The sequence below is a fragment of the Mirounga angustirostris genome, unplaced genomic scaffold (genome assembly GCF_029215605.1).
Source record: "Mirounga angustirostris isolate CCGP_5_RB_7025 unplaced genomic scaffold, mMirAng1.0.hap1 SCAF_8, whole genome shotgun sequence".
Classification (NCBI taxonomy): Eukaryota; Metazoa; Chordata; class Mammalia; order Carnivora; family Phocidae; genus Mirounga; species Mirounga angustirostris.
In genome coordinates this window covers 140461193-140478105 of record NW_026991716.1, presented here as the reverse complement: position 1 = coordinate 140478105, position 16913 = coordinate 140461193, and the positions used below count along the sequence as shown (strand labels likewise).

At 43.3% G+C, this 16913-nt stretch overlaps 1 protein-coding gene across 1 annotated transcript in view; it reads right to left on the bottom strand.

Moving 5' to 3' along the window:
- Window positions 1-1972: 1972 nt before the first annotated feature.
- Window positions 1973-16913, bottom strand: part of PACRG (parkin coregulated) — a 524905-nt gene continuing 509964 nt past the window's right edge. The window contains exon 5 of the mRNA XM_054505638.2: window positions 1973-2642. Within this exon, the coding sequence (XP_054361613.1) occupies window positions 2482-2642 (161 nt within the window). The 3' untranslated portion in view covers window positions 1973-2481. The remainder of the gene's footprint in view (window positions 2643-16913) is intronic.

The window sequence follows — 16913 nt, the reverse complement described above, 5'->3', positions numbered from 1 at the left end:
TAAAAATGTAGGAGGTAGCAGGTGAAAGAAACCCCTGTCTCTTTTGAGTTAATCAGAAATTATTTGGGAGGGGTGCCGGGTGGCTCAGTTGTTAAGCGTCTGCCTTCAGCTCAGGTCATGATCCCGGGGTCCTGGGATCGAGTCCCACATCAGGCTCCCTGCTCGGCGGGAAGCCTGCTTCTCCTTCTCCCACTCCCCTTGCTTGTGTTCCCTCTCTCGCTGTGTCTCTCTCTGTCAAAAAATAAATTAAAAATCTTAAAAAAAAAAATTATTTGGGAGAAGTAGAAGACAAACTTAGGGTAGGATCTAAAAAGCAGCCATTCTTATTTCCGTCCTGGTAAAACAACGTATGAAGAAGAACTCTCCAGAGAATGTGGTGCTGTTATGGAGTTATTTTGGTTTTCTGCAAAATTATCTCCTTACAACAAAGAACTCATCATTGCCTTGGAGGAAGTACCATGTTGTCTGAAGAAAAACTCATCATTATTCATAATGTTTCTCTTGGAAATAAAACGCCAAAGGTATAAGAAACTATACTAGGCCCTTCTCATGGATCACCTCTAGTCCTTAACAACATTCCTACAGGTAGGAATAATCTCTACTTTACAGCTGAGGAAACCTGACACTCAGAGAGAGTGAATAACTTGCCAGAGGCAGCAGAACTAGTAAGTGACAGAGCTGGAAGATTAACCCTGAGGTTTTAGTTCCAAGCCAAAGCTGGGGCTCTTGGGCCGGGGGGCGGATCTTCCTGCTCCCTGTAACAGGTAGCTTTCAAGAACATGACCCAGAGCAAGAAGCCAAGCCAGTTTCTGTCTGAGGCCAGCCTTGCTTCCATCTCCTAACAAGACAAGGCAGGAGACTCGAGCAGAACTTTCCAAGGCCCCAACAAGTCACCATCTTTCTGACAGTCTCATGGATTTGGGTGTCCCTTCAAATTCATCAGTGATGCCAAGACAAGAGCTAATGGGTGTAAGTGAACATTGCAGTTTGGAGACAAACGTGCCTTAACCTGTCAGTGTCTGCTTCTAACTATGCCTTTTCAAAATATACACGAAAGCCACTTTGTTTTACATAGTCATGCATCTCTGTTTATCCTAAAATATGCTTACAGAAACTAGGTGGTGGTAGCTACTTAGATACTAGATTTCGTATGCTGAGCCAGTCATCAAGGAAGACGAATTATGAACCAGTTTTCAAATTTGGTGTTTGCCTTTGGAAACTTGAGTCTTAAATAATTAGTGACGGTAACCTCGAGGCCAACGCTCGGTGCATGTGGAATACATTCTGCGTCTTCACTTTTGTGCAGAAACCGCACTTTGCTACACAATGAGACACTTTAGGCTATGCATTTCTGGGCAGTTACAGCATTTCTCAGGTGTGCGAAGTCGGTGTTCCGTCTTTATGAAGTTTTCTGGGCTGAGTTTCAAATGCCCCGAGCTCAGCACCCGGCATGCCTAAGAAGCCATTGTCGGGGCTGCCTTATGGTTGGGCTTCTCTTTGGGCACCTTTTTTTTCTTTCTCAGTTGGATGAAAAAGTACATGTTCTTAGTCTTTTTTTTTTTGGTTAGAATAAAATTCCAAAATACTGCCTCAGACCTACAGAGAGGAGAACCCATCCACCTCGTTGAGAGGAGGCAAAGGAAAGGAGAATTGCCAAAGAATCGTAAAGACGCATATAAGTTATTCTCGAAAATGATCGAAAGCCCTGAGCAAACTGCTGGATGACATCTTGTCAAGAACACACCAGGTCCTCAGACGCGGTGGGTAACAACGCGAAGGGACAAGCATTCACGCTAGCATTTTTTATCGTGTTTGCGTGCTGCATTTCACACCCCCGACCCCCAGCCCCCCCCAAACACGCACTGGAAAGCCCCGCAAGCCCAGATAACTAGTGGGCTGGAAGCATTCATTACGTTGGTAGCTGAGGTTCATAAGAGGCCACAAAACTGTCCTTCTGCAACTGGAATAGAGATTCAACAGTTTTATTGAATGTCAAAGCACAGAGTTCTGGCCAGCTGCTGGAGAAGTGCTGCAGAACGAGGGTTTCTCTTCCATGACAAACACCTATTACGCAGTCAGCATAAACTCTTCCCTTACAACCTCTGACATCACCCTCGGGGCAGGCAGACACAGAACAGCAATTGCTGAATTGCACATGAAAATTATAGTTTTATTGTCTATACAACTGAAGGTTTAACTCGGACTCCTGCTTCTGTCCGAGCTGTATAAAGAAGCAATTCTTCTTTGAGAACAAATAAGCACAGTACGCTATTGTAATCTAAGAAACAGGCACTATTTATGTATTGGAAAGCCTTGCTCTCAATAGGGCTAACGGTCCAATGGCCCATAAGCCACTATTTTAGCAGCTGTAGAAAAGAAAGCTGTAGAAGTCACCAGGAATGAGATGCCGAAAGCAGCAGAGATGGATGACGGGAGCGCGGGACCGGGAGGGGAGCCCGCGCCGCCCCAGCCGCCCGGCCGCTAGTTGAGCACGCACGACTCGTAGGTGGGGACCATGTACTTGATGTTGATGAAGGCGTCCTCCCCGCCGTAGCGCTCGAACGCTTCCAGCGTCTCCTGGATCAGGTCGCCGATGTTCTCCCTCTTCTGCTGGCTGTAGTCGATGCCGTCTCCCGAGTTCACTGGTTCAAACACACAAAGAGCCCCGTTATTGTGCCGTTTTCTCCAAAAAGCCCTACACATCCATCTAGGCATTTTCTCCGAATGCTTGTTAAGAGATGCAAGCATGCAACACGTTCTAGGTGATCTTGCAGAGTTTTAGGAGCGCTAACAACTCTATAAAAATACAAAGCCCCACACTTGAGCTGATGAAAACTTCTCTGAACTAAAGAAACAGCAGACTAAACCTAAGTGGGGTGATCACAGTTACATGACAGATCACAAATCTCAAGTCTGACAGCGATAAAGAGTGTTCTCTTGGACCCTGAGTTCTTCAAAGTCCCGACAAAAGAACGGTCTCTCATCAGGGTGTTGGCCCCACACGGTTTGAACGGATATACTTGGGGAGGAGAGGCTAGGTCCGTCCCTGTGCCTTTGGTGATGTTTTATCTGCTCCTTCTCCAAGTGCCACTCATCTGCAATGATTTCCATCACCCCGGGTGTGGGTGGGCTAGGAGGAAACCGCCTTTCCTGCTGTGGCTGTTCTTGCTCATCACTGAGCAGGACAAGAGCTATGAGTTATGGTTTCACAGGGACCCAGCCAAGGCCAGGCCTCGAAGAGCCTTGAAGGGGCCTCTGCAGCTTCCCCTCAGGTTCTATGAGGGAAGGGACTCCCAGGATCGGCCCTCCAACTCAGACCATTTGGATGAGAAGTATCTGATTGCGCCCAAACTGTACGATGTCTGCAAGAATTACCCTACCCAGGTCGGGGGGGCGTCTGACTAAAACAGAGACCCTTGGCTTCCAGCCAGAGGATGGAGGTCCTGAGAGGTTTCCCCCAATAGCTGTCTTTGACACACACTCATGCTGCACTTCACTCCCAGATTTCCAAGGGCTTCGGCCACACCTGTGCTCCCAGTAAGCGGGGCATTATTAGGCCTCTGCCGAGCTGCTGCCCTCACCCCATCTTATCTCTGCTGAAGTGAGGTGCAGCGGATGGGCTTGGGCCGTGGCCGCACAGGGCTGGGAGCTGCAGATAAAAGTCCTTATTCTATCCATATTTCAAGTATGGCTACAAAATGTTGATTTTGCTTGAATATGAAAATTATAGAGGGAAAAATGGTATTTCAAACCTTTTTCCTCAGTTATTTGGGACACTTAAGAAAAGACTGAGTAATGGTTCAGACCAGTATTAAAAGTAACAACTGCAGCCCCACATGGCAGAGATAAGCAGTTCTTTTGCTCGATTTTTCCAGAAACTTATTAGAGAAATATCACTGTCTTCTGTAACAAAAGGAAAATGGGAATTGCTCTCCTGGTTAGTTTCTTCCAGCTGGTCTGAAGGCAGGCAGAAATGTCACTAATTTTCAGAAAGTGAAATTATGAGTCAAAATGCTATGGTGTATATTAATTTTTTGTAACAAATGATCTTATAATGCAAAGCCATTGTCATTAGGTGGGGTTTTCTTTTTATTTTCCTAGAGAGAGAGTGCGTGCGCTTGCGCGAGAGAGCGTGAGGTGGGGGGAGGGGCAGAGGGAGGGGGAGAAAGAGAATCTTAAGTAGGTTCCATGCCCAGCGCAGAGCCTGATGCAGGGCTCAATCTCACAGCCCTGAGATCGTGACCTGAGCTGAAACCAAGAGTTGACGCTTAACCAACTGAGCCACCCAGGCACCCCAATTAGGTGGGCTTTTCTTACTCATGATGGAAGCATTTCTGTGATAGCATAGAAAGCTCGATTTAATGTAGGGATATGAAGGGGCACATGCACCCCAATGTTTATAGCAGCAATGTCCACGATAGCCAAACTATGGAAAGAGCCAAGATGTCCATCAACAGATGAATGGATAAAGAAGTTGTGGTATATATATATATATATATATATATATATATATATATATATATATATATATACAATGGAATATTATGCAGCCATCAAAAAATGAAATCTTGCCATTTGCAATGACATGAATGGAACTAGAGGGTATTATGCTAAGCGAAATAAGTCAATCAGAGAAAGACAAGTATCATATGATCTCACTGATATGAAGAATTTGAGAAACAAGACAGAGGATCATAGGGGAAGGGAGAGAAAAATGAAACAGGATGAAACCAGAGAGGGAGACAAACCATAAGAGACTCTTAATCTCAGGAAACAAATTGAGGGTTGCGGGAGTGGAGGGGGGTGGGAGGGATGGGGTAACTGGGTGACGGACATTGGGGAAGGTATGTACTATGGTGAGTGCTGTGAATTGTGTAAGACTGATGAATCACAGACCTGTACCCCTGAAACAAATAATACAGTGTATGTTAATAAAAAAATAATTACTTACAAACCAGAAAAAAAAAAGAAAGCTCGATTTAAGTTAAAGTTTGATGTACAGGGTAGTTGATCATCCTAAAGAACCAAATATAAGTTACTATAGAATAAATAAGAGATAAGATGTTTGAAAAAATATTTTTACCCTATTGCTTTTGAGCAAAAGATAAACTTTTTAAAAACAAAAATGTAGACAAATGCACACTTAAAGTAACAGGCCTATTTTTTCCCCTTTAGATTTACATGGTGATGGGAGGAGAGAATCCCTGCAGTCAGAATTGCCCACTAGGGAAGACAATGTGGTATTAATCCACTTGGGGGAACTTTCCAAGAAAAGAAGGTCTTTGAGTTGAATTAAGAGAGAAGGAAGCTCACGCGCATGTGCGTGTGTGTGCGTGTGTGTGTGTGTTGGAGGGGGTCATTGATATTTGTTACAGGTGTAAAGAAAAGATCTTAAGGAAGAAAGTCCAAAGAAGGCAGGAAAGACAGTCAGAAAAAGGGGCAGGAGGGTCAGAGACAGATCATGTGTGATGAGGGTGATCAATATCAGAGAACGCATCTGTTAGGAACAGCTTCTGCTTCCCAGAATTCCAATCAGAATGGGGACGAATGTCCAGCAGGGGTCTTTGACTGATCTTTCTGTGCCTCTTTTTCCAAGATGACATTCCTGATACACTCCTCCTGGCCATGAAAGAGGTGGACTTAGGGAGAAGGTGGCATGAGCTATAAGCCCATTGCACAAACCCCTGGAGGACACATGGCAAATACAATTGGTGATGGTGCTGAGTGGTGACAGCCTTGGTCTAGTTCCTTATGGCAACAATATGTAAATTAATCACTAATAAATGGCATCTTTTGTTGGCATATTGGTCAAAAGGTCAAGAACTGAATAGATCACGGGACAGACATATTTTCCTGATGGAGGCAGAGGGGGTTGGAAAGTCTGCACACAATGGAAAGCTTAACACACCCTGTTTTTCCCACTGCCTTCTAGAAGGCTACAATGACAAGCAACACTTTATTTCAATAATAACCTATTCTTACTTTTTAAAAAATATTTAACTGTAGGAGTAAGTAAACTATGTAGCTTTTTTGTTTCTCAACAATGTATAAACCCAAATGATAAAAGAGAACAGAACAGAAGTTGCTTATTCAAAAAGTGAGTTGGAGTTGGCATATTTTGTGGTTGCAGAATGTATATCACTGGGGCAGAAAAAAGACCAAAAAGGAACACATCCCTTATTTGGCATGCTTTTACGATGACAGGGCACAGTTTAGTGTCAAACCATGCTGAGAGGCAGGTGAGCAATATGGTCTCCATTTCCAAACAGCTATATTGCCAGTTTCTTTGAAAATCTAAACTGGAGCTCACCATTTTCAATACATGTGAAGCTGTTGGAAAGGAGACTTGTAAGAATAGGGCGCTTAAAAAAAAAAACAAAACCCAGATGTTATTTACGATCGTCAATTCTGATTAAGAAGATGACATTTCTATTTAGGAAGCTAGGAATCTGTTTTATGTCCAGCAGCTGGAAAGATACATCGATGATGGAAAAGATATGTTTTATTTATAACCAAACAAATAGGACTGTAACAAAGGTGTAAGCCAGATTGCTTTTCTAAAGGATAATAGGCAAGCAGAGCAGGGTGCAGCTTCTCTTCTTGGAGATTCTTTCATGCAGGAGGCATACAGGTAGTGATTGAAAGTTGCGCCTGGTTAGGTACCCTCGTAAGTGCATTTATTAATCTGCATGCTGAAGTGGTTGATGATGTAGGCAATATGTTTCCTCACATGCATACTTTTTTTTTCCTATATACCCCTCTTTAAACTGCCCTGATCTGGATGCTTTCTCTTTCCAGGAGCCATATTGGTCAGAACTGGGATATATGGATCCCCGTCTTGCATCTTGCACCAGCATGCTCCCGGTGACGAACTCAGCTTGTCTGAGACGTGACTATGGTCACACCTTGTCACCAAGGGCCACCTCAAAGGGGAGCTACGTGAGACATATGTGCATTTCACCCAGATATCTGCCGTGTAGCGGACATGGACCGCAGCAGATATGCATCACGTAGGATTCTGATGACATATTCTCTTAGCACTTTTGTGATTTCTAAACCATATAGAAGCTGCATTCTTTCCCTCTAGTTAGCGTGATTACAGGAAGGGGGGGAAAGGAGGCAAGGGAAGCAAAGCCAGAAAAAAAGGGGACACTTTTGGTGGCCGGAGCAAGGCCTTCCCACGTCAGCTGAGGTTGGTCCCGGCACCACCAGCAGTCATTACGATGTGATGCCCTCTGTAGACCAAGCACTCTACTAGGCACCGCAGGGTAATGCGATCCAGGAAGAACTGGCTCTTGTCTTTGGGAGAGCTGATCACCTGCCTGGGGATCTCTGAGCACCCTCTTGTAGAATGCCTTGATCACAAACAGGCACCCTCGAAGACAGTACGGACTCATGCACCCTGGCCTCAGAGACCCTCAGTGTCACAGGCATGCCCCTTGCTGCTTGTCTTGTCTCAGGGACCTGTGTCCTGAGAGCACTCTTATCTGTGTGTTTCCGTCAGATGCCCCAGACTTCCTACCTTAGAGATGTGGACGGCCACAGCGAGGCTCAAGCAGTTACATTCCAATTTGGCTTTTTCTGACTCTTAACAGTTTTGGCTAAAAACTCTTTAATGTTAAATGTGGAGATACTCTCATGTGAACAGTACTACGCAAAGGTGTTATTTGGAAGCGAAAGCACTATTTAAGGCATCGGAAATATAAAACCCATAACTGCTTATCTGGGGTGGCTTATTCCACACGCCTCAAGTATTTATGTGATACCAACAGATGAAATAATTTATAAACTCGACCTGTACTTCCTGGGTATGACTAAGAAGATGGCCAGGCACAATTTCCAGAAGGGAAACGCTTCTGTGGGCTTGGGGGACGTCCTGGCTGGAGTGGCACCTTGGCCCCCGAGGGCAGAACAGGACCCCCGCGGGAGACACCTGAGTGCTTTCAGAAGCCAATGAACCATACACTCGGAGAGAAAACGCTGGCTTGGGAAACTCCGTTAAAGAGCACGTGAGCGGATGGGGAGATGATGAGAGGGGTCAAATGCCGTCCAGACTGTTGTCACTTTATGCTCAGTACTGACTTTTGGAAGCTGCGACTTTGTGATGTTAACTCCCCACGCTCAACAACCACAGTGGTTCGTGTCACCTCGCCCAGGGACGACAGCACCTTGAACAACTGGAGAAATCAGCACATTTCTCAGACAAAAGGACGATTAACCTGACAGAGCCGCATTCACTGCCGCCGCTGACCGCTCCGGACAGTGAGCCGGGCGAGCCGAGCTCGCAGCGCGCACCTCGGGCTAAGTTACAGCCCTAAAACCGGGGCTTTGAAAGAAACTGCTACTGACGCATCATGGTCTGGCTACACCCTCCTCTGGCCAAGCAAGTGTGGGGTCTAATGCGTTGTCGAGCGTGGCTACTTTGCAGTCACCGTATTTGAACGTGAATCCAGGCCACGTCCAGCCCGAAGTGGTTCTCAGTACGAGAGCATCCGTTGATATAAAGCGACTTGCAGAGGGCACATTTGTCGCACCTGTTCCCCAGGCAAAATGGCTGGTGAGCTGAGTGGGCAGCGAGGACTCTGGTCCTACAGTGTATGGCCCACCGGGGCTGGACCAGGTCCCTGAGGCAACACTGAGTGAAATTAAAAAAAAAAAAAAAAAAAAGTGCTAACAGAAGAAACCAAATCGTTTCTTTCTGGATCAGAAAAGGCACTTTTTGGTTTCTCAAATGCTGCACTGAGCTATTTCAGGAGCTCTAAAGACCTGGCGTGAGGCGTTTGCCCTGTCAGGACCTGTAACCTGCGCGGCCACCCTCACAGCAAAGCTGCATTCCTTCGGGCTGGGTGTCAGGGACGTCATCGCTGCGGAGCTCAGAAGTGAACTCTTGAGGCCTGGGTTCAGCTTGCGGCAGGTATGTGCAGGTGGAACCTACGGCCAATATTATTATTACTATTACAGGATGTTTCTTGATCACATTGAACCATCACAGATTTTCTGTTGGATGATTCCGAACAAATTTTTCCTTTGGGTGTAAAGGATTTAGCAATTACAAGATTGAGATGACCCAAACAGGAATTCCCTGGGCACACTTAACTGGTATTTAAACAGATGTCAGCTTCAGTAGAATAAAACTAACATTTTCCAAACGAGATTTATTAAAAAGATAACTCATCAAAGATGTCATTGAAATGATATCTCATAATACTGATGAAATGGTTTAGAAAGGGTTGCTTTTGAATTTTTTCTTTTTAATCTAAGAAAGGAAGAAAAGAGAAACAAAAGATATATCTTACTTTTTAAGAAATTTTCACTTTCAAGACCTAGCTTAAATCGTCAATATTTGTTTTACTCGAAATATCTCTCTATTTGGTTAGCTTGGACCCAATTTACTGTAGAGAAACAGTTCCCTGTTTTGGAATAAAAGGGCTTTCTCCCGTAGAGTTTGGAAAAGTACTGTGGAAACAATTGTGAATTCCAGTCTGATCCTTTTTGGAGATGAGGGAATAGAGGAGAAAGTGAAGCAGAAAGAAAATCCTATAACTCAATTCATTTTTCTACACTGAGAGGACACTTTTGGGGAGATGTTTTGAGGGTCATCTGCTTTTAGAATCCTAAACCAATGCTTCTTTTGTTTTCTTTCTTAGCTTTGCTATGGTACTTTGAGGGAACTGATCTTTTTTTTTCTTCACCATAACGTATGTCACCCCATTCGGAATTCCAGGTGTTTCCATGTTTGGCTTAAGCTTAGTCACCACTTCCTTGTTGACTTCTTATCTTCTTAGAAAGTGACGGTTTGCAACATACCCTCAAGTATGACTGTACAATGGATATTTCCAAAGTGTTCATGGGGGTGTGAATCAAAGTTGCAATGCTTTTGCAACCAATAACTTATAATAACCATAGCATTTGGCATGCTGGAGATGCCCAAGGGCTTAAATACTTCAAATCTTCTCAGATCTTGTTGACATTAATGAAATTCACAAGATTTCTTTCCTCTGAAGATAAAAGCTTTGAAGCAAGACCTCGATTCCCAGCTGGATGTCTCTCTCTCTTCCTCTCTTTTGACACAGGGGCTGGGTGACTAAAGCAAGAGGCTACTAAGCCAACACAGTTTCAAAAGCTCAAGGAAGGGTTTTCATCTTCTGAATGGGGCCACTGATCACTTGTGAAATTGAAGATATCATGGATCTTGGCCCAAATGTCAATTAAATATTAAAATTCTCCTTCAGAGAGACAATGAAAATTTCTAAACAATTGCCATTCCCCAACTGCAAATTAGATGTATTTCTATATAAATATTAATAATTATGACATTAGAATGTACTGGCTCAGTAAAAATAACATTGGATATCAAGGCAAATGACTTGTAATATAGTTTTTCAACAACTTAGCAGCTTCAATGTTCAATAACTCACTAGATGCTTCACTCTGGACAGGTTGCTTAATTTCTCTGAACCTCAGTTACCTCCCCCATACAAAGAAGGGATTGAACTTTGGGTGATCTCTGGTTCCTACCATCCTAACATTACGTTTTGTAAGATCACAATATAACTTGGAACATGCTTTTTGGAAATGATGGTTCTTCAAGAGATGCATTGTATTTCAACTGAAAAGATGATCATAAAGCAAATGTATAATTCTTCAAAGTAAATCACAAATCTTAAAGCATCAAATTCATCTTTCAAATCAAATTCTAAGAAAACCTGAAAGGCCTAATGGTTATATCACTCTAGTTAAGAAAGAAAACACTGTCAAAAAGTCAAATTATTTGTTGACACACTGTGAAAAGCGATTCCATTCTGCTATTTCAATAAGTCTATATAGATTTTGACTTCTTAGACTAAAGACCAAATGTATGGGTTGATTTTTTTTAATATACATATTCAATTGATAGTGATTTGATCAAGATTACAAAAAAGCAAGTTAGGTTCATCTCTGATTAATGGCTATTTTAACCTGGAAGTTATACTGAAAAAAATAGGTGGGTTGACCAATTTATCCCTCTACAGGATGATTATAACAATAGGTGCAGTGGTCATTGAATTAAACTGGATTCAAGCTTTTGAAGTGAAAGTGTAGCTCTTTTCTCGTTGGCCAACAGGATTCAATGAGCAGACTGCTTCTAAAAAGGAGCAGAGAGTTCTATGTCCAGCTCTGTCCTAAATCTATTTCTCGCTGGCCTATCTCATGGTGGAGTAATAATAATAACAGTAATGATAACATAATGTCACTTAAAACAAAGACTAGCCCAATGAGCTAGTTACTATTATTGACTCCCCTCCATAGACAAGCAAACTCAGCTTAGGGAAGTGAAATAGGTCAACAGAGCAACAGAAACAGCGGGTGATCCTGCAGACAGAAACAGAGAAGTCATGGCAGGTGTCTGCTGGATTGCAACAAGAAGGATGATAGGAAGACCCAGAAAGAGAGGTGTCAGCATCCTACATCAACACAGGGAGGGCGTAAGGTAGGAGAAGCTCTGCCTTTCTAGCTGTAGAAGAATTTCAAGCCCGTAGAGGAGGAACACCATCGGGGGAGAGGGTCTAGGGGAATAAATGTGGGGTGGGGGGGCAGATATTGGACTTGTGCAACCAATGCATTCGTGTTTCACGGGGCAGCAAACTGCATCTTAGCCTCCTTTTTATGATATGGACTATTATGCTATCTTTACTTTATTGTAAGTGATTGAAATAATGACATCCTTCACAGAGATGTGCAGAAAGACAAAAATCAGGGCTGGCCGATTTCAAGGACTTTTTTTTTTCAGTGCCATACAATACGTGAGGAATAGGGGAAAATTCTAGGATTAATTTCACATTCCATACCCCCATCTTTATGAGCATTTATGATTTACTGGTTTCCCCTGTTCTTTGAAAGTAAGGTATTTCTATGAAATCTTTTGTAAGCCAAAGTAACATAAATCAAAGAAGCAATTACCTTTAATTTATATGGAAGAATTATTGAGTGTTCCTAAACCCCAAAAGTAACCTCTCTTAGGGTGCCTGGGTGGCTCAGTCAGTTAAGCATCTGCCTTTGGCTCAGGTCATGATCCCAGGGTCCTGGGATCAAGTCCCGCATCGGGCTCTTTGCTCAGCTCTGCTTCTCCCTCTCCCTCTGCCTGCTGCTCCCCCTGCTTGTGCTCTCTCTCACACACACACTCTCAATCTCAGTCAAATAAATAAAATCTTTTTTTTTTTAAAAAAAGAGGGTGAAGAGGTAAATAGTAGGAATCTCGTAGCTACCTTTCTATATCTTAAAAAAAAAAAAAAGCCAATTCAAAGACACAGAAGTTGGGGAAGTTATGGAACAAAGTCCAAGGTCCCCATCGTGCTTTAAGTGTTCCTTCAGGACACTGTTTCATATGATCCTTGAATAGTCCTTGATGGAATCTAATGCTGTGTGGAGGTTCTCAAATCGACCCACGAGGTGAGTGCTGACTTCATTAGTCTCGCAGGCCCTGAGTCTGGGCTCAGAAGATTAGCACCACCTTTGACTCCTCCCTTTGCTGTATTCAGTTTGCAATGTGTAGTGCATGGTGGGTCTGTTCCATAAACCCGGGCCATCCCGGGTTGTAGCTAGTAGTCTATTCTGTCTTCCCATCTTCCACGGCCTCCTCTTGCTTGCTTACTTAGCCTGCAAATTAACTTTCCTAACCCGTTCTCTCCTGACCACAACCAACATCTGTGTCCACATCGTATGATGTGTCAAATTCAAGTTCCCCATCATCTGGGCCCTCTATACTCTGCTCTTCCTCATGAGGTCATCTCCTACTTTGCTCCTTTTCATCAAGACCTCCTGCTCCACACAGACCAGATTTCTTCCTAACCCCAATGCATGCAATTTTCATTTCTCTCTTCGAAATTCCCCATAGCAGTATGCTCCCCTCTCCCTCCTGGTATGTCTGACCTTACCCTTTCCAAGGCTAGCTCTGACTTCCTTCCTCTGTGAAATTGACTCCACAGTCATCTTTCCTTCTTCTGAATTCCTAGGGCCATAGCCGGCAATCCATCCAGCTTCCTTATTTCCATGTCACTTTGGAACCCTTAGGAAGTGTTTGATGTTTACTTAGTTTTCCTACATTTTACCACCTCTTGAAGGACAGGTCATACTACTTATAGCATAAACCTTGTTCATTGGCATAAAATGCAAACTGAACATTTGTAAAAGGAAGGAAGGAATGAATAAATTACTCCTTTGTGGGTTTACCCAAGCCAGATTCAATATAAGCAAATTCAGTTCTAAATAAACTATATGTTAAATGTAGTGCCCAAAATTTGCCTAACGCTTATTCTTTATTCACTATTTACGTGCTTGTGAGTTCCTATCCATGGAAATAGCGTCTATGTGAATTTAGACAAGTTTGATCAAATGTGTTTAAGTGCACGGAGGGTCTCTATAGTTAGACAGCCTCATCTCTTTCCCAAAGTCTTCCTAGACTTAAAGTGGGGTTTATCTGGATCACCCTCAAATTTGAGAACATTTTTTCCCAAAATGAAAAATCAGATTATTCCATTCACTTTATTAGCAGCGTTTATTCCAAGATGGAGAAAATGCCCACTTTTTATAGTGTTTTCATTTAATATCTAAATTTGGTTTAATATAATTTCTTGTTTGTCCACACGGTAATTTCCAAGCAGCTCCAGAGATAACCAAATACATGATTTTAATTGGAAGAGAAATATTGATTGCTGCTTTCAGGAGTGAGGCAAACCTATTGGAAATAATTTTACTACTTTTAGACTGATACTGAAAATTTTTTAAAATGAGCCAAAACGACAGCTGTTATTACAGTTTTCCATTAGCAGGAAACATTAATGATACAACCCACTTTCAGCTCTAATTTTTTTTTTTGTAATTGAGGCACAAAAATGAAAAAAAAGAAATTTCAAATCTCTACCAAATGTTATCAGCAAATGCAGTAAACTATGGGGAGATATATTTCCCAAATTACCTTTGTTGGAACTTTCACCTATGTAATGAATTCCGAACTCAAGCCTACGTAGGTCTATGCTGGTGATCGCCAACATGACAAAGTTTGGTTAGATTGTTCTAGATGGATAACCTGCACAGCGCGCACGGAGTCACAAAGTAAAAGGCCTCCATGGCCCTGATGCACTCTTTGTCCTATTGCAGAAAATAATTAAGGAGATAAACTCACTAATGGTGCTTACAGTGAAAACACATGTTGATCAGATGCTTTTCTGCTTATCTAGGCTTTACCTCAGCTTGCCTTAACTACCTACTCCTTGGAAATTCTAAAATGAATTATTGGGTGCAAAATTCAAATAGATTTCCGAGCCATTAGCTGGAAATTTTACGGAGTGGGAACTTTTCTCATCAAATGAGCCCGAATAATGCAAAAACAATGTATTAAACGAACAAATCAGAGCAATCTGTTGGGCTGAGCTGACTTAACTGCCGTATAAGTGACACAGTGAAAAACTCCAAGCCTTTTACGGCTGTCCCAGTTTAAAATAACCTTGCAATATCTTCCAAAGCTATGACTATCAACTTTTATCAGCCTCTACACTGGTGAGTTAAATGTGGCAAGAGACATCCACTTTGCCACCAAGCGTGTTGACACAGAATGCCATCTGAAAATACTTGAGCTTGCCCAACAAAATTTTTACAAATGTTCAAGGTTTTGCTAAAGCCCAATCAAAGTTTTGGACACATAGTTAAAAAGAAAAAAAGGTATCTAAATTGTGGGGCAGGGGGTGGGGAATGAAAATTAGGTTTGTGTGAGAAGTGAGACTAAAGCTTGCTGGAAATGCTGGTAGGCGAAATATGCTGACTTCTAATACTTTCGAATGAAGAATGTGTATTTGCCTGAGTTACATTTTTATCATGGAAGATTCCTCAGCTTAGTGCACACAATTGCTTTCCTCTGAATCAGGATTTTAAGAGGAGGTGAGTCTAGACAAAGGCATGGTGAAGTAAAACAATAGTATCCCCAAGGGGTTGAGGCCGGTGGACAATGAAATGCACCCTGGCTTGTTGAACACAAACAGCTTTGCATCCTGGCTCAGTGGGACCTTCAGCCTGGTACTGAATCTCTGATCCAAGCAGCTGTAATACCTACCTGCGAGGACAGGTGCCCAGATAAAATGAGAGGACCTGTGTTATGTCCTTATGACTTTAAAAAGCTGTTGAGAAATTTCCACAATGGTTATTAATGTAGCCACTAGGATGTCAGTCTCCCTGCACCTGGATAACAGTGGACTGTCCATAATTTAACTTTCCACTGGGGCAAGACAGGAGGGACAGCCCACAGAACAGCATGGAGGAAGCTTTTTGCTTTATCATTTATAAAATGGGTTCACTCTAAGGCCTCAGAGAAGGAGCAGACCCGAGTCCTGCTATCTTCAAGTCATGCAGAAGCACAAGTTCACTGTCACCCAGATTCACCGGAACCCAGGTCCTGCTCAGGTGTTGTTTGTCCTTCTAGTCTAGACTGGTTCCTTGGACCCTGCTTGTGTCTCGATCAAGATACTTGGTTGTGGGATTTTTTAAGCAAACCATTTATGGCTTAAGCTTATTCTCCAGAGTTTCCTAAGCTCTCTTCTCCTCCAGGGACGGTTCAATATGCTGGTGCCTCAGTGAGTGGGGGAAAGATGGGTTATTGCCAATGGTGCTCAGGCTTGACTTTCTGAGCGCTGGCGGCCCTGTTTCTTTCTCTCTCGCTTCAACGAAGTCCTGATTTGTCTAATGTCAGGGGCACAGTTCATGATTAGCCAGTTCCCTTGATTGCTGGCTGACCCTGTGAGATGCAGTCCTAGTAAGCCAATAGGACAAAGCGGGTTTTGTTTTGGAACGCAAACCTGATGCTTGTGCCTCAAGCCACAGTTAGGTCATAATTACATAGCATTATATTCGCTTAATATTTGCAAAATAATGTATATTTGGATTTCCTTATTTTGTGTTTTGAGGTACTAATTGGCACTTAATACGTACTAACAACACTGTGTTATAATTGCCATTTTATATCAAGCACATAGCTGGGGGAGGGGGGTGGAGTGAGAAGGGATCCTTGCCTATTGCCGACCACAAGGAGAAAGCTATGCTGGCGAAGACATGGTGACACCAAAGGAAGAAATGGAGCAGTGTGTGGGCTCATAGCTCGTCCCCATAGGAAGAGTACTGACTGACATGGGGCTTTAGGACACTTGCTCTCCTGTTTCTTATTCTAGCTAAAATCACCCCATCTACCACCATCACTGCATGGGTTGCTATTTTGGCCAAAAAAGCTCTCTCTCCTCTTCTAGACTCTTCAAAGTGTGGCCCTGGGTCCCTTGGGATGGTGGTGGACTTCATGGCCCCTGTCCCTGGCCAGGCTCCCAAATTTGACCTTAGCGAAGTAGACTCGGAGCTTCTGAACAAACTGGGGTAAATGTCCTGGCAAACAAGCACACATGTGTAACTTCTATTCCAGATGGTTCTGGCTATATTAGATCTGCACAGGGAAAAACCTCCAGGAGGTGGAGGGAGAGACCTGGACTCAGGGCTCAACGGATTTCTTGCCCTCATTTACTCCAGGGTCCTCTTACCAGGGATCTATTATCCTTCTGTCCTTCACCACCCAAGGCCTCTAAGTAAATCATTCCATTTAATTTCAGTCTTTTGGAAATACTGTCTATTAAGGAACACTGCCCCTCTATAGGCTTCTATGGACAAGACCTACATTCTTGGTCTTAAAAGATCTGCCATGGGATGGTGGGTCCTTGTATCTAGGCTCCTTATATTTTTATAGAGATATTTGGTTCAAAGAAGCAGCTTTAGTGGTGGGGATTTCAGGAGGCAAGGGGGTCTAGCATAGGCCAGGCAACCTTCCTGGCCTCTGGGAAGACAGCAAATTCGTCACCTACCCTCCTTCCGAGTAGGCTGGCCTCTGCTGAGGGGAGGGGCACTGG